A 21498-nucleotide genomic window follows, 5' to 3' on the forward strand; every position below is an offset into this window, starting at 1 on the left:
TTTCACATAGAAATGAAGATGTGCTTTCAACTTACTTAAAGCAGTTCCATATAACTTAATCTACTTATTAAATTAATGTGAAAATTGCTTTTGTCATACTTACAGAATAATTGGCCTTGCTAATGAAGCAATCATTTTCTTAATCACCTTTATTATCCCAATCTGATGCATTTATTACGAATTTTGTTTTGCCTGTGAGCGACATTTGGTCTTGTCCAAGTTAATTTGTACATCTGATGTCTGCCCTCGAGGTGCTTACAGTCTAACGCTGATCCAAATCGAGGGTCAGCATCAAATCGACTATTCCTTACCAGGTCGTCCTGCCCTCATTGACATATGACTTGTTGTACGCATTCTCGTGTCTTTTTTATGGTTTTATAGTCTGAGGCTTCACCTCAGAAACAAATGTGCCTGGAAACCAGGTGAGAGTTATATTTGCTCCTGATTAAGTCCCCCACAGTAGTTGCTTAATTGTTAGGTGAATTTTTTCAATGACTCATTTTGAACGAGCAAGACTTGCAAAGTTTAATAAGACCAAAAGCAGCAAACGCTAAGCCACCGGGTGAAGAGATGGGCATTTTCATGCACTGCCCGTGGGACTGAAAAGCGGCATGACGCTGTGGAAGCCAGTGTGGCGTTTCTTTAAAAAGTTAGAAACAAATGCCATTGGAGCCAGCAACCCCTACTACGTATTTGAAGCCCAGAAAAATAGGAGCCGGGACAAAGACAGATGTATGCACACCCACGTTCTTTACAGCATTGCTACAGGGCAAAGAGGTGGAAACAAGGGGTTCACCAGCGGATGAGTGGATAAACCAGCTGTCGTGCGTGCTCTCACGGGAAGAGCGTGCAGCAGTCCAGAACAAGCTGTTCCGCTGAGTGAAGCAAGTCCGTCACGGAGACACAAATACTGCACTAGCCCGCTGTTAGAAAAGCAAAGGAAAACATGCTTTGATAATCACAGAGATGGACAATCACTGCCAGACAGGAGACATCAGAAGACTTGAGTGAGAGGAGAGGCAGCTTAAAGTAAGGGGGTGACCAACAAGATCATTCAAGAAAAGGAAGACTTGGAGAGTTGCGCATGGGTCACAGACAACACGGTAAATGCTATTAGCACACAACCCTGCATTATCAGAAACCACAAGCAGGTATCTTCAAATGGATGTATAGGCAGACACGCACAATGAGCAGATGTGAGTAGATGAAAGGACCTACACTTACAAGCATATGTAGGGTTCATAGATGCTATCTCTATAAAGATATAGGTATGTAATATAAATGTATTATAATAAAGTGAATGGGACAGAGGTAGGCATACTCCTTAGCCATAGCTGGACACCTGTAGGGAAGGAATTAAGGTCATCAAGGTGAACTTGCATGCATAGTTCACAAAGACATTGTTCAACATTTGTAACTAGTGGCTCCAGTCTAAGATGCTTCTATTTGGTCTTTGTCTTTCTGGAGCAAGAAAGCGGTACGAAGATTAAGAGGTGTGAAAACAAATAGTCCTGAGTACTAAGGGACCACCTGAACTTCTTTCTGTCTCCACCACCCTGAGACCAGGAACACTAGACGTTGCTTGTCTACCGCCTACTCACATGTGGTTTGCCATGGACTGATGGCACCCCCAACACTGTGGCCCACGTCACTCTTCGGGCCTGCGATGGAACTCACGCCGTGGCTCCACTTTCGGCAGGCCTAAAGGGCGAACAGTAGTACCCCAGGGAGGCATGCACGCCTGAGAACCGTCAACCCCAGCATCTGCCCAGGAAGCAGAAAGGAGGAGTAGAGAAGGATTCGTGAGAATGGCAAGCGTTGGAAGGACGTGGGAACTGTGACAGCGTGAGGCATGCAATCAGTGTCATGAAAGCAAAATGTGTGTGAGTTGTTGAACAGGAAACCGATTTGCCCTGGGGGCCTTCACTTGAGTCCTGGTAAAAAGTTCAAAGCAATCATTTATTTTTAAATAATTCTATATTTATTAGAAAAGAAAAAAAGTTACCAGAATTGAACAAAGCCCAAGACCAAGGCCACGATCGGTGAATGATTCTGACTCCCAGCGACCCCGTGGGACAGACAGACTGGACCTGCCATAGGGGATTTCTGTGGCTGTCAGTGGGAATGGGTGCAGGCTGCCCCATCTTCCCTACAGGAGATGCTGGGGGTGCAAACGACCGACCTTGGGCTAGCAGCCCAAACGTAACCCATGGTGCCACGAGGGCTCCTGAGAAAAACGCCCTCCTGTAGTTCTCTTCAGATCCCCCAGTTCCTGATCCTGTATGGGATGTGCTTCATTGCCTACTGTCTCTGTATTTATGATTTCATACACACCCATTATCATTTGCTGGTTTTCTGAACCATGAGAGCAAGCTGTATGAGATGTCTTTTAAAAAAATAAAGTAAAATAAAGATGTCTTTTACCCCTGAATACTTACATCTCTGTTTCAGGGCACTCACCTATATCACCTGCCTACAGCCCTCCAAGTCAGCAGATCAGCGTTGACACCCACCATGATCCAGGCCACAGCCCCTCCGCATTTCATGAACGGTCCCTACAATGTTCTTTCTTTCTTTTTCTGGAATGACAGTACTTGTTTGGTCCCTTCTCTATGTACTTGTTGTGCCAAGCGTGAGGATGTAAGGGAAACAGTGGTGGTCGTGGTACACTTGCCCACGTCACCTTAGTGGTCATGTCTCTAGCTGCAGCCTGGTGTCTGCGAGGTTTCTCCCCTCCATTTACTGTCTCCCTTTTTGTATCCCGCCTGTTACCACCCCATCCCTGTAGTATTTCTCAAACGCCCTTTCTTTTGCTTGTGTTTGAAGGCGTTCTATAAGAAAGAACTTTTCTTTGCTCCATTTTTTTATTCATGACCATTCATGAATTCCTTTTTACTCAATGGACTTAATCTATATTTTTATGCTGAACTTAACTTTGATTTAGTCAGTGGCCTTTGTTTACTTGTCTCCATCATTCATGGAGAATTTTTTTCAGTTTTCTGACACAAAAAGGATCTCCAGTCCCCCCGCCCCACTCCTGGAGTCAGCCGTCTTACTCTGGTTCCTTACCGTGGGGGAGGGCTTTAGGAGCCAGCATCCGGGGTTTTGAGGTGTTTGTTGCTACTGGGATGTCTTTCTCAGTAGGCAGAACTAGGAAATCCATAAAGGGATATAACAGTAAGCCCCAAAGTACTGCTATAAAACCTTTCTTAAATAAGCATACCAAGATGCAAAGCTGCTGTTTTTCCACTTTGAAAGTCAGTGTTTCAGGCCGCTAACCCTTGGAGGGATTCTGCTCCTTTCAACTTCCACTTCCTTGAGGAGCGAAGACTGCTCCTTTTCAATGCTCGATAGCAAGTCGGGGCTGTGGGGGGATGGGGTGAGGGTTCCCAGCAAGGTTCTCAGGACAGCACTCAGCACACCTTCCCCGGCCCTTCACTCATGGAACTGTCCTTTTTTTTTAATACTTCACAATAAGTCCTTGTGACTTGTGATTGTCTTGTGTCTTTTGAGAAAATCTAGCAAGATTTTCCCTTGGGAATCATGTACATAGCTATGCACTGAGAGTTATCTGTAGATCTACATGATTGACATTCAGCTGTAGTCCCACGCCTGACCGTCCCCTCCAAGTTCGTCCATCCTTTCCCACGTAGCTGATGCAACCACAGAGCTCACCTCTTGCAGCCGACATCTCCGAGTCTCTGCTCGCCAGCCTGCCCTCAACTGCCCGGACTCAGGTTCGTGCTCTTGCGGGGCTCACAGCCGTCCCTCAGCTCTCCACCTCCAGTGGCCCACAGGCTCACACCTGTGCCCAGGGGAAGGAAAGAGGCACCCAAGTCAGTCTTCATAGCCACCCAGAGACGAGTTTGGGATGGTCTCTTCCCCGGAAAACCAAAGCCTATTATTCCTATTTTCCTTAATTTATTTCTTTTTTTAGAGGTGGGTAGGAGGGGGCTTGTGTTGATTTTGAAGATAATCATATTTTGCATTTTAATCTTTTCATTGCACAGATAGGAAAGAGAATTCAAACAGACTTTAGAGGGGTATTTTGAGGGTCTAACAATGAGTAAAATCTGAGCAGCGGGGATGAAGCATAAAGGAATTGAAAATTATCAGCACAATGAGGTGTGTTAGGCCAGGTTGACTTGAGAAACAAATCCAGTGACGTGTGTACAAAAGAGCATCAGTAAAACACTCCAGCCCAGTCTAGATCAAGTTCATAAGTCTGATACTGGTCCATAAATCCCGCTTCAGACTCGCACAGCCGCCCGCCATGATTCAGCGGCAGAGTTGTGTGGATCCAACGGGAGTGGCCTCATCACAGCACCCGCAGGCATGAAGGGGAAAGTAGAAAAAGGGGAGGATCCCACGGCCCTCCCTCCGTATGAGAAAGCCACACCCACAAGGAGGTGCGACCAGGTGTGGCCTGATTGACAGGCTACACTCCACCCCAACACTTTACATATCACGCTGACATGAAATTATATAACTGTCACCCTAGGCTCAAAGGCACAGTGGGTTCCACCACCCATCTGTCAAGCGTGTCGTCTTCTGTGGTGACAGGCTGTAGTGCTAAGAACGGTCCCACTGGTGTTACAGGTCCTGGAGGACAGGCGGAGACGGGCTAGGAAGAAGAACGTGGCCCTCTACTTCTGACCAGGATTGGCCCATGGAAAGCTCAGACGGCAGCAGAGCGTGGTCTGATAGCATCCCCGAGATGCGCCCCGAGGTGGAAGGCACTCAGAATACGACGGGGCAGAGCTGCACCCTCAAAGTAGAGTGGATGGAGCAGAACTTTGGGGGCCTTCATTTGCTGACGTGGCCGACCTGACACCCAAGAAGATAGAAAGGTGCAGGGCTTAAGGGCATAGACTGATGGTGTACTTCCCCATCTGTAAAGTGGGGCTTCTGTGAGGCATTCCATATGTAAAAGTGTTTGGCATATAGTAAGACCCCAGAAGCTATTAGGTACAAATACTTATTTTGCTGCTATTGCTTATTTTCTGAGATTTGAAGAGGATAGAACATGGGAAACCTGCCTCGCTTGTTCTTACAGGGTGCTTCTGTCTGTGTGTGTGTACAGACGCGCGCACGTGCAATCTATCCAGAGACAGCTGGGGAGCACCACCTTGATGAGGTGAAGCAGGCAGTGAGAAGAGAGAGTTGAGAGGTAACTAGATCTAGAACACGGGCTGACAAGCTATAAGCCTCAGCTAAATGCAGACCTTTGCACAGAATGCTCTTCGCCTTTTTGAAGGGTTTCGGGTAGAGAGAGAGAGCGTGTGCGTGGAAGGCATTTGCTATCTCGTCCTTTCTGGGGAAGTTTGCCGTCCCTGGTCGGGAACAGTGGCATCACAGGAGCAGAGGAGTTGCAGCCCCTCGTCTTCGCCAGAATCCCTTCTTGGCACAGCTGTCAGGCGGATGTAGAGGAGAGAAGGCTTGCCGCAAAGCATGCTTGCGGTGAGCAGCAGGTTCCAGGCTACTTGGAGGAACCGGGTTTCCACGATCACGATTCTCTTCTGTGGCACCATCTGTTTCCCTTGACTGTAATAAAAATGACAGCTTTTCGCGTACCGCTACTCCCTGAGCCTTTTAAAGTCAAACATATGATGCTATTTGTGTGTAAAGGTTTTTCTCTTGCACCCATTTGTTTCGCCAGCTTGAATTTCTATGTAAACTCCCTTGGCTACGTTACACAAGCCGCCTACACCCTGCCGTCTGCAGCAGGCAGTATCCAGGGCACAGCTCAGTGTGCCCGGCAGCTGCGGCTTCTGAAAGGGCAGGGCAGCCTGTGCCCGTTCCTCCGTGTGGGCCCAGGATCCAGTCTTGGTTTTAGCGTGCTCTCTGCAGCCTATCCTGAGCCTGCCCTTGTGTCTGCCTCCTTGTGAAGATCTGTCATTTCTCCTTGTCCCCTTTCCCCGAAGTGCTGCTTTGCCTGTTACCATAGCAGTAAGGACCTAGTTGTCTCTGGAAACAGAAACTTACTGGGGTACAGGTGATGTTCCAGAAAACTCACCACGGTCAGTACACCATTTCGTGATTGGTGAGGCCATCTACCTACCCAGTTGTGCAGACATTTCCACAACAGGACCCCTGCCCATTCCCACCCCAGCCTCCCACAACTCTGAGCCCACTTTCTGGCGTTCATATAAATTCAATCATATGGTGAGGGAGCTTGGAAATGTATGTGGAAAAACTCTGCGTGTGTTTTAGTTCATCTTTTCCCTGAGTCAGCGCTGTGTCCCCTTAGATTGCGAAGGGCTCTGCGTGTGCCCCCAGCGATCCCTGAAGCACAGCGGTCACCTACTCTCTGTGCCACTATGTGCCCAGGGGTGGTGGGGAGGGGGAATGTACATTTTCCTTCCATGAAGGTGACCACCTGGAAAACCCTGTGGGGTGGGTAGCTCGGTGCTTTCACATAGGGCTTCTGTGAGTTGGGGTCACCTTGACTGCAGTAGGCCCGGGGATGCATATAGACCACCCTTTCACTAAATGATGGACCTTTGGGGCTGTTGTGAATAACTGCTATTCACATGCAAGTTTTCATGTGGATCTTCAAAAAAAAAAAAAACTCATACCATAAAGTCCATGTTGACTCACAGTGGTTGTGTAATGGGCTGCTAGCTACAAGGTCAGCAATTCAAAACCACCAACCACTCCGCAAGACCAAGATGGGACTTTCTGCTCTTATGAAAGAACTGTAGCCCCAGAAACTCACAGGGGCAGCTCTGCCCTGTCCTAAAAGGGTCACTATGAGCTTCATGTAGATAGATACATTAAGCCTCTTTATTGATAGTTGATGAGCTATCTAGTTCTTAATTCAGTAAACAGCTAAAATGGAAAACTAACTTGCTCCGTAAACTTTCGCCTAAATCACAAATTTTTTTATTATTAAATACTTTTATTGGGGGCTCTTACATGTCATCACATTCCATACATTCATCGATTGTGTCAAGCACATTTGTATATATGTTGCCATCATCATTTTCAAAGCATTTTCTTTCTACTTGAGCCCTTGATATCAGCTCCAAGTTTTTACCCCTTCCTCCCCCACAAATTAGTTTTTAAAAAGCAACTGAATTGGGCTTTTTATCATCAGTCATTTGTCCCTCCAAAGCTAAGCTGCCCTTTTTTTTAACTTCTCTGAAATCATCAATTTGATTGTTTTTCTCTTAGTCTTTGTGCGGTGATAGAAAGGAGCCATCCCACTTGTTTGTAAAATGTTCCCAATCCTTGCTTTCAAAAAGAGAAAAGATAACAAGGTACCGATTCAAGTTAGGGGGACGACGTTTCCTCACATCCTGGGGACCGAGGGAGGCTGCCAAGCCGAGTTCCCTTGAAGATCTGCTGTCAAGGCGGGAGGGAGTAAAGAGCCAGAGAGCATCCCTGTTTCACGCACTTCACACTAAGCAAGGAGAGGAGATGTTTTAAATTATTCCCTCCTCTCTTGCTTTTATAAATGAAAGTTATTTTAAAGAAGTACTTGCTATTAAAATCTCATGTTTTAATCAACTAAAAGAATTTCAGTTCATGCAAGAGCATTGGCACGAGGCAGAATGTCCATGCCTTTGCCATGTGCAGGTTACACGTATGCACAGGGCAGTTGGAAGCCATCACCAGCCAGCAGGCTTTCGTAGGAGTATCTTTAGGAGTATCTCTGTCTCAATGCAGACAGTGCCTGGCCGTGCATAGCTCTGTGAGGGAGTCTGTTTCATTAGTCAACTGATTTGTCACATAGCTTTCTTCTTTTTTTCTAATTTTGGGCCAGGCCTTTCCATTTTAATCCCATTTCTGGTCGATTAGCTGAAAACCTTATGAATTGTAACAGAAGAAGTCAGATACAGTGCCCTTGGGTTGGCAAGCGCTCTCCAGCCATCGGGTCATTGCTGAGTTGTAACAGTCCCGGTGGGGGGGGGGGTACCCAAGTAGAAAGCCTACTCAGAGCAGGTGGTACTTTCCCACTGCCCACCTTGTGGATTGCAGCCAACGCAAGCCCCCCTCCCCCGCACGGCTCCTTTCTCCAGAAGGAAAGCTCTCGAATGCAACCGGGAAGAAGAGCGGCCTCTAAGGTAGAGTTGACTTTCATGAAGATGATAAGGGTCAAGCTTGGGGGACCTTCATATTGCTGATGGGCGCCCCACAAAAACACTGTTAACATCCATTAATAATCACAATGTGGAATATAAGAAGTATGAATGACAGAAAAATTGGATCACAAAGAATAGCCTAGGCCTTCCTGAGCTGGAACAGACTGGTATTGGCCATTTTGAGTTCAACAATCGTGGTTTACTATACTGGGAATGGACAACAAATTCAAGAGAAATGGTGTCACATTCGTCGTCAAAAAGAACATTTCAAGGTATACTATACTGTTGCCTGTGATAGAGGAGTCTCTATATGCCACAAGGAAATCCCGTTATTATAACTATTATTCAGATTTACTCACCAACCACTAAAGCTAGTGAAGACATTAAGGAATACTACCAAATTCTTAAGTCTGAAATTAAACATGCAACCAAGATGCATTGATAATGGGATATTGGTGATTGGAATGTGAAAGTTTGAAATGAAGAATTAGTACCTAGAAAAATATGGCCTTCATGATAGAAATGAAGCTGAAGATTACACACTAGATTTGCAAGACCAACAACTTCTCCATCACAAATCATAATTTAAAGGAGCCTAACCAGATGGAATACACACGAATGAAATTGACTGCAGCTGTGGTGCAGCGGGTGGTTAGTGGATTACACAATCCATAAGGTTGGAGGTTCGGTCTTACCAGCCACTTCTCAAGAGAAAGATGACTGGATACTCCTATAAAGATTTATAAGTCTTGGAACCCTTAAGGGGAAGCTCTACTCTGTCCTGTAGAGTCGCTGTGGGTGAGGAATCAACTTGATGTAGTGAATTTGGTTTGATTATACATTGGGCTGCTAACCTCAAGGTCAACAATTCAAAACCACCAGGCACACTACTAGAGAAAGGTGAGGCTTTCCACTCCTGTAAAGACCTGCCGTCTCGGAAAGCCACAGGGGCAGTTCCACCCTGCCCTGTAGAGACCCTGTGAGTTGGACCTGGCTCTCGGGCAGTGAGTTTGGGGTTTGTTGACTTTAGAAATTTATATAGCTGACTGGCTCCTAAGTGGGGTCTGGTCGGTTTAGAATGTAATTAATCATCAAGATGAGACTTATTTGTGTGGCTAGATACTCATTTATTGCTCTTTTTTTTTAAATAACTTTGGTTTTTAGGTAGTTTGTCAGTGCTGTGGGTCACTGTTTATAACCTTTCTAGCCAGTGTTCAATTGTCCCACCAAATAATTGGGCTCTTAGGTTCATCAAGTCATGATTTCCCTGCCCCTCACCCTTTTATTTAAAATGTTAACAGTTTTATTGGCATATACTTCACAAACTGTACAGTTCAATAGTTCTATCATATCAAAAAGAATTGTTCAATCATCACAACTACTTTTAGAACATTTTCTTCATTCTTGTACTTGTTATTAGCTCTTCATTTCCTGCCCTACCTCCCCCAGCCCACCATACCCCCAAGGATCCTTTAATCCAGTTACTGTTTCTGTAAAGTTATCTGTCATGGATTTCACATAAGTTTTTTCTGACTCAACAGTCCTAGGTACATGTGTTACTCTGGGTACTCTAGAGAAACAAGTCCACAGAAACTCATGTATAAGAGAGTTTTATATAAAGGTTAAGTGCACATCAAGGACACATCCCAACCCAGTGCTGCCCAAGCCCACAAGTCCAACATTAACTCATATGTCCGACATCAATCCACAAAGTCCTCCTCGATCTCACAAAACACACAGTGATGCCAACTGCAGAAGGAAAGCCGAGTCCGTGAATGTGTAAGCATCTCAGCGCTGGCAGGGGTCTCCACACGGGTGCTCTAGCACCCAGGGCTGTATCGGGGTAGGTCCATGTGGCTTCTCAGGGATGTCTTGCAGGAAATGAGCCTTGCCAATTGAACCAGGGAACTGGTTAAGTCAGCTACACCTTGGTCCAACCACCAGAAAGCAAGAGACCCAAGAAATAGAAAGGCGAGGCTCACTGAGCCATTTATCCCTCTGCCCTTCAATTAGCCCCACATGTATTTATCAGCCAGGTTGGCACAATAAACTAACTACCTCAGTACAGAAATGAAAACAGACTGAAATACTGCCTAGTCTAACGATCGTGTGAGATTGTGCAAACAAGATGCTTATGGCCGACCAAGGGGATTGGACAGCTTGCTACTAAGGCAAACACAGGTCTGTGGCACATGTGAGGGGTTGGCATTAGGCAAATACGGCATAAAAACCTAACAAGCCGTTGGTCTATTTTACCATCTGCTAGTCTTGACATGAGCATCCCAGAGCCAGAAGGGGCCCTGACTGCCACCAAGAAGAGTTGGGAGCAGAGTACATCTTCTGGACTTGGGGTCCTTGCCTTGGGAGCCTCCTACACCAAGGTGACAAAACTATTACCAGAAACGGCAACAACAACAAATGGGAGCGGCAGAACCAGGAGAGCAGCGGGAGACAGCATGGTGGGCTTCCTGGCCCAGGGAGCGAGAAAACTGAGCACCTTCGGCAGGAGGCCTGCTGGCAGAGTTGGGCACCACTGGGCATGTATTGGTGGAAATAGCAGGGTAGAGTGAACCAGCCCAAGAGGCTACAGTTCATGGACAGACATGCCTGTGGGCACAGCTCAGAAGAGGTTGTCCTGTCTGGAGCTGTGTCCGGAGGCATTTCTGAACCTGAGTTGTAGTCTATTACTTCCCTAACTGAACTCATAATCATGCACATTTTGAGTTCTGTGGTCATTGCAACGAGTTCTTGAACCCTGCAGAAAAATAGTGCTCTGGCTGGTGTCCGAATCGGTAAAAACGATTGGCGGGAGGAGGTATTCCTCTGCCACGTAGGAATCAGCCTTGGGTTGTTGATCTTGATTCTTCTGCCCTCTTTGTGACGTTAGGAAGGTTCGATGTCCCTGCCACACTCTTTTTTGTTTTACTGTAAAAGTCACATGAGTACGCACTTGGTGACATTAATTACACTCACCATGTTGTGCAAGTGTCACCACGGTCCCAGAACTTTAAACACTCCCTCTCCCCCTCCCTCATCTAGTGCCTGCTAACCTGTTCGCGCCCATGAATCTGCTACCCTGGAGTTTGTCTAGGGACTCGTCCTTTTTGTGTGTGGCTTATTTCACTTAGGAGTGTTTTCAAGGTTCATCGTATTAGAGTACATCTCAAAACAAAGCATTCCTTTTAATGGCCAAGTGCTATTCCATTGCGTGTTACACCGCGCTTGGTTTTTCCATTCCCCTGTTGATGGGCGTGTGAGTGGTTTCCACCTTTAGACGGAGGAATAGTGCTTTCTTTTTAGGACTAGCGCTGTGTGCACACTGGATACAGCTGTCCGTCGGAGCCCGTGTTCCGCTCTGAGGCGTACATACTTAGGACTGGGGACGGGGTCAGAAGGTACATCTTTGAGGAGCAGCCACGCTTTCTCACAGTGGCTGCACCGTTTCACATTCCCACCAAGTCTCCAGTTTCTACGCATCCTCATCAACACTTGTTAGTTTCCTTTTTCTTTATTTTGGTAAGCACCGTCTGAGTGTAATTTGCATTTCCCTAATGACTAATGGAAGCCCTGGTGGCATAGTGGATTAGACATTGGGCTGCTAACTGCAAGGTCAGCGGTTTGAAGCCACCATCGGCTCCTGGGGAGAAAGATGAGGCTTTCTGCCCCTGTAAAGAGATACTTTGGAAACCCCTGCACACAGGGTCGCTGTGAGTTGGAGTCATTGTGAGTAATGAGTGTTGATATACACCATCTTCTCGTCTGTTTGGTATGGGGGGAGGGCACTGTTTGCTTGTTTTGTTTTTTAAACAGCCAGCTTTTCACCAAAAACTGTAACCCCTTTGCCTTTCTTTTTATAAGCTAAAGCTTCTCCGTTCTGTACTGGGATCACTTTATTTATTGTTACTGAATCCTGTAAATATATAACTTTATATTTACTCCTGGTAAATTGTATCTCACTGGTTTACACTTACTAGCCCTGTTTTGTGTTATTGGATAATTCCTTACAAGCTCGATAAACTTACTCTGGGTCATTCTCCAATCCCTTCTTGGTAACCGAGTTGCACTTCCTGTTGATCTGTAGATCCCGTGTGCGCATTCCTAGTCTGATTTTAAGGTGTGTGCCGCTTTGAACCACCCAGCCCTTGGGAACAAGATGAGGCTGTCTGCTCCCGTGAAGAGTTAAGTCTTGGAAACTCAAGGGGCAGTTCTACTCTGGAGTCACTCTGTGTCCAGATCGGTTCCGTGGCAGCGAGAGCCCGTCTTTACAGCTGGGTTCTCCTTGGAGCAGACTGTGCTCATACTTGACCCGAGTCCGAAGGAAGGTTGAACTAAAAGGGAGAGGCCACTTGGGTTTTGTGTTTGTTGTTTGGAGTTTCTGAAGACCATGTGGACTACAGAGAGACAAACGGCTGGCACCTGAAGAAGGGGCTTGATCTGGACGTAGGCTCATGAAGACCGAACGTATTTGTTCCACAAATATGCACTGTGCTCTTTACTTGTGAAAAGGAGACCTCGGGGTGCCCCAGTGAGCTGGCAGTTACAAACAGCTCCTTGGCAGAAAGAGGTGGCCCTCTGCTTCCATGAAGACGGCCGCCTTGGAAACACTGGGGCAGTTCTACTCTGCCCTGCCCTGCAGGCCCCTCTCTGCTGGAGCTGGCGACGCCACAGCCATGCGTTCACTTGGGGGGTTGACTTGTGAAAAGTACAAACTGCTTTCAGAAATCAAAAGATGAATAAAACATACTCCCTGCTTTCAAAATGATTGCAGTACAGAATATTAAAGGCCTTTCCGATTATGACCCAGAGAGCTGTAGGGAGGGCTTTGAAACTAGATCTCTGAGATGGGAGGACTGCAGTGTACATCAGAAGTCGCCGTGCCCTCTGACATGGCAGAGATTCGGGGCGGAATGGGAAATCTCCACCTGAAAGGCTTCAGAGTGTAGCTGTTGCTGGAGCTGGGCTGGTGGGAGAGCACCAGGAAATCAGAAAGTGCTCTTGCTCGTGACAGTATGAAATCGGCTTATTTTTAGAGAAGAGTCGCTGTGCATTTCTGAACTTCTTTGTCAGAGCAATTTAGTTAATAGGTATGTAAATGACTACTTATTTCGCGGTGTGGGTGGCTCACTCCAGGCACCCTTTCTGAGGGAGCGTGAAGCAGGGGAATTATGAGCATGACGGGGAGAAGCACAAGTTGAGAGTTCCATGGGTTGGTCGCGGGCGGAGAAAGCCTGTGCTCTTGGAGCTGGGCGCCGTTCACCGGCGGGGGCTCACTCACACCACCCCGCCTGGGACAGCCTTAGTGGGAGCCAGCAAACCACAGGGATTAGAGCTCCCAGTGTTGGTTTCTAAGGACAGAAACCTGTGTCCGGAGGTGCTGAAAGTCAGTGTAAGATGTGCAGTGCACATGAGAACGTCCCTTGGAGAAGGGAGGGGGTCCCCTCGGGGGCGTGTTAATTAATGACTTTATTGGTTTTCAGCATGAAAACAACTCAGAAGGCTGGGCATTCCAAAGTCTTTCTGGCTTTAGCTGGCCGCCTGGGATTCGCCCAGAAGCTTCTCTGCTACTTCAAACATTCAACCAGACCTAGCCTGGCGGGCGGGGGGCCCTGGCAGCAGATGGGCCACGCACCACCAGTTGTTAGCAATGGTTTGAAACCACCAGTAAGTCCCTGGGGGGAAATGGGCGGTCTCAGAACCCCACAGAGGGGTGCCTGTTAGTCAGCTTGATGGCAGCATGGCAGTGGGCTTGACGGTCTTGCTCAGAGTCTGCGGGGCAGGGGCCTTGGTACAGCTGCTGAACAAGAGCTCGGTGGTTCCAACCCAGGGAGCTCAGTCACCCAACCGGGGGAGCTCCACTGATGGGGAAGGATAAATAGACTCTGCCTAAACAGTGTCTGCCTCTGCCCTTCTGACGGGCACCCTAACTTTGGATTCTGCTCCTCTCCCGTTGTGTTTTAATCATTGCATTCTACTTCTTCAATGTGTTCTCAGATTCCTAATCGCCAAATTTGAATTCTCATAAAAATTCTCAGCCTTCCGCTGCTTTGCTCCCCACTCGCCCTTCCTACCCCACAAATGTCAGCTCACATTCTCCAGAACAGGCTCGCAAACACAGAAACCCACTCCCAGGCTGCTTCCTGCGGACCACCCAAGTCCCCTTCCTTGTTTGTGCCACTGGCAGGGAGCAGGTGGGCACAGTGCCTCACGGGGCACACTCTCGTTGGGGCCTCCCTGACTGCTGAGCCTGCCGCCAGGGCCCTGACTCCTGCTTCTTGGCCTTGCACAGCAGGTACCCTGGCACACATTCCTTTATTGACATTCCTTAAATATTTCCTTATTTTACGTTTTGCTCTGTGCCGCACCAGCCACGGAGGACGAGGACCGTGGCCACACCAACTCACCTCGGCTTTCCAACTCTCCCTCCAGACCCAGCACCTTGTGAGGGCTTCCTGTGTTCTAGACATTTTAAAAGTCTTACAGGTTTGCTTTTGTTTTCGTTTCCTGCAGGTGCAGAGTGAAGACAGTGTCCTCCTGTTTGTCATTGCTTGGACCATCACGGAGATTATCCGTTACTCCTTTTATACATTCAGCCTATTAAACCATCTGCCTTACCTCATCAAATGGGCCAGGTAAAGAAGCGCATGGAACAGAGTCCAGCTTTTGACACCGTGCATCGTGCATTTGCCCTTTGGCGCCTCCACATTGCCCCTAGGCTTCTAACGTAAGACTGTATGGGATGCACTGGGTAGAAAGCTGGCCTGTGGACTTCATCAGGAAGAGGGAGTCTGCCTGCCTGTCCGCTTTACTTTGTTGTCAGTCTGATTGTTCTTACCAGGGGCTCATAACTGATGGGAGAGCGCCTCTGTGGACCCTGGTTACTACCAGGAGGCCCTGGTGAGCAGGGCCCTGAGTCAGAGAAGACCACACCGGGAGTGACAGTGCAGAAGGGTCTGAGGTGTCCTGGGGCCAAATGCCTCATTTCAGGGAAGGAAAACAGTGGCTCCTAGAGAATTTATGCATTTACTGGTTAAACTAGCAACATAATCCAACTGTGGCCACCATTTTTCAATTATGAGACTGCTTTTTTAAAATTAGAAACTAGGGAGAATGGGAAACATAGACCAGTTACTAATCAAATCTGAAATCCTGCTGGGCAGGCATCATGACGCCTGCCTGCCCGCATTGTGCCGGAGCCGGATGCTCCTGTTAGAGAGAGCTGTGTCCCTCGTCCTCCACAGCCGGGGAGCAGCCTTTGTCCCCGAGGTGGGCACTGGGATATGCCTTTCTTTCAGTTTGCCGGACTCTCGGGAATGTGGAGCCCAGTGCTTACTGTGAGCTTTGGACAACAAGAGGCGCTCTGACACCGGAGCGGAGGGCTTCTTGTGCAGCACCGGTCCTCCAGGATGGCTTCCAGTTAGTTCCAGCTCCAAGGAAAAAACCGTGATAGGAAATCTAACCACAGTTTGTGTGTCTGTTTATTGGAAAGTTAATGACCAAAACCTATTATTGTAATTTTATATTTTTACCTGCTTTAATGTTTTCATCTATCACAATAGCTTGCACTGACATTTGAAAAATGATAGCATCCACATACTACGATAAACTTTCTGGGTTTTTGTTGGGGTTTTTTTCAGTCCACAGACCAAACTTGCTGCTTGGTGCGGGCCTTCTTAGATATCCCAATCCAGTATCTCCTCCCATGCCCCAGCTCCTCCTGCCTTATCCCACGGGGAAGGAGTGTCGCTTCACTAAGGCTTCTGCCAGCACCTTAGTTACTTTAAGAAGCTGCCTGTTGAGTCAGCCCACATTTGGAGGCAGCCTGAACAACATCTAATGTAGAATATTCAGAAACATGCAAACACTGCTTTGTAAACATCTTGAACCATGTTTCCCACGTTGAACTCATTTTCCCGCCATCATAAATGTGATGGGCCCTGAGTCGCTAGAAGACCAGGCAGGGCCTGTTGTAGGAGCAGGACGGGAGTGCACGCCTCCCTGGCTGCCGGCTGTCTCCACACCCGTAATGGCTCTTTGTTTCGTTCCAGGTACACACTCTTCATTGTCCTGTACCCAATGGGTGTGTCGGGAGAGTTGCTCACCATATATGCCGCCTTGCCCTTTGTCAGACAGGCGGGCCTGTACTCCATCAGCTTACCCAACAAATACAATTTCTCCTTTGACTATTACACATTCCTAATTCTGGTCATGATCTCCTACATTCCAAGTAAGTAAACACTTCTGCCTATATTTATTTATGTCCGTGTGTCTGTTTAAAAACGTGGTTCTGCACTAACCAAGCCTCTTTGCTTGTTGTATACCATATCCAAGCAAATGGATGTCTCTGGTGGGCTGGGGGAGCTTTGGCTTTCATTGAAGGCTCCCAGCCAAGGCAGTTTTCTCTGGCAGTGATTGAATAACGAGATGCCTTGCTCAGTACAGCTGCCAGAGGCCCTGCTCAGAGTGGGGTGAGAAAGGAACCCTGGGCTGGGGCCTTCTCTACTAGAGGCAAGTTCAGGGTGGGGGGAGCCCAGCCTGCTCCGTCAGAGCAGACGTGGCCGCCCGCTTCCCTCACAAGCTCTAAGGCGCACGGGCTCCAGCTGACAGGGTCGCTGGGAGCTGGGACTGGTGGTGGTAGTGGGCCTGGCTTTCATTTCTGCGCAGCTGGGGAAGGGCCACCAGAGAGCTTGCCTTGGTGTGATGTGTCTGTCCCTTGAGAACCACTCCGTGTGCTATTTGAGAACACTGGGAAAAGACGCCTGCACTGTTCTTATATCAGAGTAAATGGTTAGCTTGCTTTTAAGGGATTAGTAGTTAACTGGAAACAAAACAAAAAGCAGATTCATTATCTTTCCCATATTCCTCATGTTCTTGTTTGGGAATGAGCAGGAAGCCCCTCCGGATGGGGCCTTATGTTCTCTACAGAGTGACTTCCAAGTATTTCCATAGTCCTATTAAAGGTTAGTGTGTACGGGTAATTATCATATGTGCCCACCAGCACATATGATAGCAGAAATAAAACAACACGCGAGTGCACTGTGCTGAGGAATTGTGATGTCCCGTTGCGAATCCTGCGAGTGTCTTCTGCATGTGCAGAAGGGTCCTCTCACACCTAAGGACGTGCAACATGCAATGTTGGCGTCTTCCGTCAGCTCTTCCCAAAGCCACTGTGACCACGGGTCTTCCTTTCGTCCATAAAATGGGCTTTGTCGTCCACCCTGCCCTCCCCACCACAAGTCCCAGGTAAATTGAGGCAGAGTTGGATTTTTCTTCAGCCCACAGCAGTAACCAACTCAATCATCCTATCCATCGTAAGTGATATGTTTGTGTACTTCCGTGGAAGTCACATAGTGAGAAAAAACCACGTCCAGATTTCACGTGAACATTTATCATAGAGGAATGCTTGGATGCACTTCCACTCTGTTTGCATTGTCCACTATGAATTGTCAAGTCCTCTGGGGACGTGGCTGTGGTGGCCAAGGCCATGGTGCTTCCAGCCTGAAAGGTGAAAACCCTGAGCGACCCTTCCTGGCCCAGAAACAGCCTGCCTGTCACACCGCCTAGCCCTCTGACTGAGCAGTGGCAAGCCTTTTGGCCTCTACCTGCTGACCTCTGTGACAGGACTCCTCAAGGAAAGCATCCCCAGTTCCCTTCCATGGACTTTCTTCTCGGCCCTGGAGGGTGCAGGGCAAGAGGAGAGAAAATGCAGACCTGGGGGCCAGCTGTCTTTCTGGAGAGCAGGCAGGACGTGCTCCCCACAGACCCCGCTTTCTGCACGTCACGTCCTTCCCTCCCTCCAGTCTTGGCCTCCTCTTGGGAAGAGAGTAACTCTCTCTCTGTGATAGCAGCTAGAATCTTAACATCTAAGGAAAGGGTGGGTCTCACCTAGCACGAAAAGATTCCCATCCAATCTCCGACCCCATCTCTACCTCCAGACGGCAGCCCAGCCACAGCCACTGTTAGAAATCGCCTGTGGTGTCTGCCGCGCTGACTGGCCGCGGGCCTGCGCCTGTCCCCTGGGCGGCGGCTGTAATCGAGGCAGTGCACATCGAGACCCGCCTGCGCAGGTCGTTCGTGTCAGCTGCACGTGGCCAGCCTTCCAAGAACAGGTACCTAGAACAGGTCAAGTTAAGATAGGCTACCTATCATCCCAAATTTGGTTTCTTTCTCCAATTTAGGTTTCCTCTCAGTGTAGTGAGCAATGGGTGTAATAAGCATATCCTCCTTTCCTACGGCCCTGCCCATTGCTGCTCATGTAGCCGAAGGAAGCGCTGGCTGCCCAGCCGCAGCCACACCCACACCCACACCAGGGTCAGCCATCGGGGACAGTGCAGAACTGCCTCTGTGGACAACCAGCGCCAGTCCCACACAGGGCCGCCAAGGTTTCCACAGCCCCCGTGGGACTGCCCCATCGTCCTGGGACCTGGCGATAGGGCATGATAGACAAGGGGTGACTCCCATGTACCTGAGCCTGCAGGGCATGAGTTTCCAGTGCGGAGAGTGCCCGTCTCCTCCCAGCACACACTGAGAGACGTGCCTGCAAAGCAGTCCTCTGCGTTCTGTGTGCCCTGAACGGCGAGCAGAGCACACTCTCAGTGGCCCTTTGTCCGTCCGCATGCGATTTTCTCAAGTGTTTTCCTCCGTGGAGCTAAAAATAGAAGCCACACAGCTGGTACAGTTTCAGCCATTTTAGATGGGTTCCCTCTGAACACATGGGTAATTCAGAAAGAGACAATGGCCGATAGTGCCATCTGGCCTGGCCACGGAGAAGTCACTGCCCCCTAACCCCACCCCCGCCCCACTCCCACCCCCCACCCCACCCCCGCACACATTTCTTCTCCGGGGCCCTCAGAGACTGCTGGGAGCTGAAGGGCCATGTCTGTCCCCGTGTTTTTGCATTGGCCAACAGCCTTGTCTGTGGGGGTGGAGGTGTGCCGGGCCGTCTTGTTTCAGCCACCAGTGAGTGGCTGTCACCTGGACTCTTCTCCGCCTGTGGGCCTTCTGATGTCACCCTGAGCCGAGGCCACCCTCCAGGGGCGGTGAAGCCAGAGTGCATAGCTGCTCCTCCTCAAGCAAAGGCCAGCAATTCACTGGCCCCCGTGTGTCAGTGAGCACAAGTGGCATTCCTTATGGCTTAATTATATCATAACTTCCAGATTTTACATTATAGTTTGTCAAATTTCTGGCTTTCATACCAAAATAGTCCTCTCACTATTGACTTATACGTATAAACTTGGTCCTTTCTGTGAATAACTTCCTGCCTGAGAGTAGCGTGTGCGGTGACTGGCCCTGCGCAGTCCGGGCCTGGTGGGCAGCCAGCAGAGGTCTGTACAGCACAACACCCACTGGGATCTTGGCAGGCTCGGGGAGGAGCGGAGGAAGCCTGGCCAACCCGTCCCATTGAGGAGGAGGAAACTTACCGGAGAGTTGACAGTAGTGGAAACCGAGCTCCCTAGAGTGAAAATTACTCTGAAAAATAGAGCTTTGAGCTGTTGGGAGAAGGGAGGCTATTGTATACCTGCAAGACCATCTCTTCTTGGGTTGTTTTCAAGCGTGGTCTTCAGCACCTCGTGTATGGTAACCCTTATCAAACCCACACACCCTGCAATAGCATTTCCCAGCAGGGACGCAGCGGGTGTTGTGTGTGGGGACTTAGCATTCCCGCCCCCACAGGTTCATCCCAGTGACCCACAACTCCCCTCCCTCGCTTATTTCTTTTCTTTTCCCTGGACAAACACGTTCATTTTCTCGTGGTGTAAGAGGCTAGAAGGTTGAACCCAGAGCACCAGCTCTCAAGGAAGCCTCAGGAGGAAAAGGTTCAGGTCTCCTTCCATGTCTCTGGTCCCCATCTTCCTGGGGATCGCCGTGTATCTCGGTATCAGTCTTCCTCGGGGTCTAGAAGGTGCTCAGTGCAGGGACCCCAGGTCCAAAGGAGGTACTGCACTTCTGAGCCCTCACTTTTGGTTGTACTGGGGCCCCTTCTCTGCTCACTGCCTCCTGTCATCTCTGGGGGAGGAAGGTAATGCAGGCTTGGCCTGCCTTGGACTCCCCTAAGGATGCGGCATCCCCCGGAATCCCATTCGGGTCGAGGGCTGCTCCCCGCAGCTCTCCCCATGGCCTCCTGCTTCTGATGTCCAGACTCTCAAGGGGCGGCACTCTTCAGAGTTTCCTGTCAAAGGAGGAGCAACAGAGAAATGCCAGTGCCAGTGGTAACTGGTTATTTCTCATAAGAATTTTTTTTTCATATTCAGACCTGCCTTCATTGTGTTCAGATCAAGTATCTCAGCATCCACCCCCGGACTTCCCACTCAAATACCCACCTTTCTCAGGAAGTGCTGCTTCATAAGATGCCAGGCACTCGGGGTTTGGTAGGGCGAGTGCCCCTGGAATCAGAGCTATGGTGGGGGCTGGACTGAGGATGAGAACCCCGAACCCCAGAGCCTGGTCGGTCCGTAGCTGCTTGCTGCATATGACGGGAGTCCTCGGAGGAGCTCTGTCTTCAGGACCTTCCCTGTTGGTGGTAAAGATCCTCGGAGGTGGTGGAGCCGCCCGGCAGTGAGCGTGGGATCCCCTCCGCGCTGCACCAGGAAGGAGTCTGGTTTCACCAGTTCACCTCCCACCCTGCAGACTCGCCCTTGCCCCCTTCCACTCTCCCTGCTTTCTGTGGTTGGAGCTGACCTCGAATCCATGTACCCCAAATATGACGTGCAGCTTCCAGCCCCTCCCTGACCAGCTCTTGTTTCTTTCCTTTGCAGTTTTCCCTCAGTTATACTTCCACATGATACACCAGCGAAGAAAGATCCTCTCTCACTCCGAAGAACACAAGAAATTTGAATAGTTCCGGCTCTTTCCCCAAAAATGCAACAAAAAACTTTTCAGTGATCAAAAAATGCTGCAGACTTTTTGAGTTCCCAACATGTTTCATAGAAAAATAAGTTAAGAACTATTTTTAAATATGGAAAAAATAAATAAAAATAAACCAAAATCCAGTGTCACACTGGGCTTGGGATTTTATAAAATCAACTTACAACAAGGCTGTTAACATTCAGACATCCCGCCTGGCCCATTTCAGCATGCACTTTCGAGCCAGAAAGTCCCTGTAGTTGGAGGATTGGGTGGGGGGTGGGGGGGAGGTCTCCGGCATTTTCTGCCCTCCTGTGCCCCTCACGCCCCATCCGGACGTGACCCCGCCGCCCGCTTGTTTGGTCTGCAGTGTGTGGGGTCCCCCTTGCTACGTGCTTGGCTGCATGCTGGAACCTGTCTGTAGTTCTGAAGTGGCAAACTGCTCCCCGGAATGCTCTGCAGTTAGGGTCGGGCGCTGTCCCCGCATATCCAGTGACTGGGTGACAAAAGGTACATGCCTGTGATGCTTTGGGGAAGTCCCCATAATCCGAAAACAACCCGATCTTTGTTT

General features: G+C 49.0%; 1 protein-coding gene across 1 annotated transcript in view; it reads left to right on the forward strand.

Annotated features, from left to right (window-relative positions):
- HACD2 (3-hydroxyacyl-CoA dehydratase 2) overlaps positions 1-21107 on the forward strand; it is a 103725-nt gene extending 82618 nt beyond the window's left edge. Inside the window, exons 5-7 of the mRNA XM_075556321.1 lie at positions 14595-14716; positions 16133-16311; positions 20840-21107. Of these exons, the coding sequence (XP_075412436.1) occupies positions 14595-14716; positions 16133-16311; positions 20840-20922 (384 nt within the window). The 3' untranslated portion in view covers positions 20923-21107. The remainder of the gene's footprint in view (positions 1-14594; positions 14717-16132; positions 16312-20839) is intronic.
- The last annotated feature ends 391 nt before the right edge of the window (positions 21108-21498 follow it).

Source organism: Tenrec ecaudatus, chromosome 8 (genome assembly GCF_050624435.1).
Source record: "Tenrec ecaudatus isolate mTenEca1 chromosome 8, mTenEca1.hap1, whole genome shotgun sequence".
In the NCBI taxonomy this organism is placed as follows: domain Eukaryota; kingdom Metazoa; phylum Chordata; class Mammalia; order Afrosoricida; family Tenrecidae; genus Tenrec; species Tenrec ecaudatus.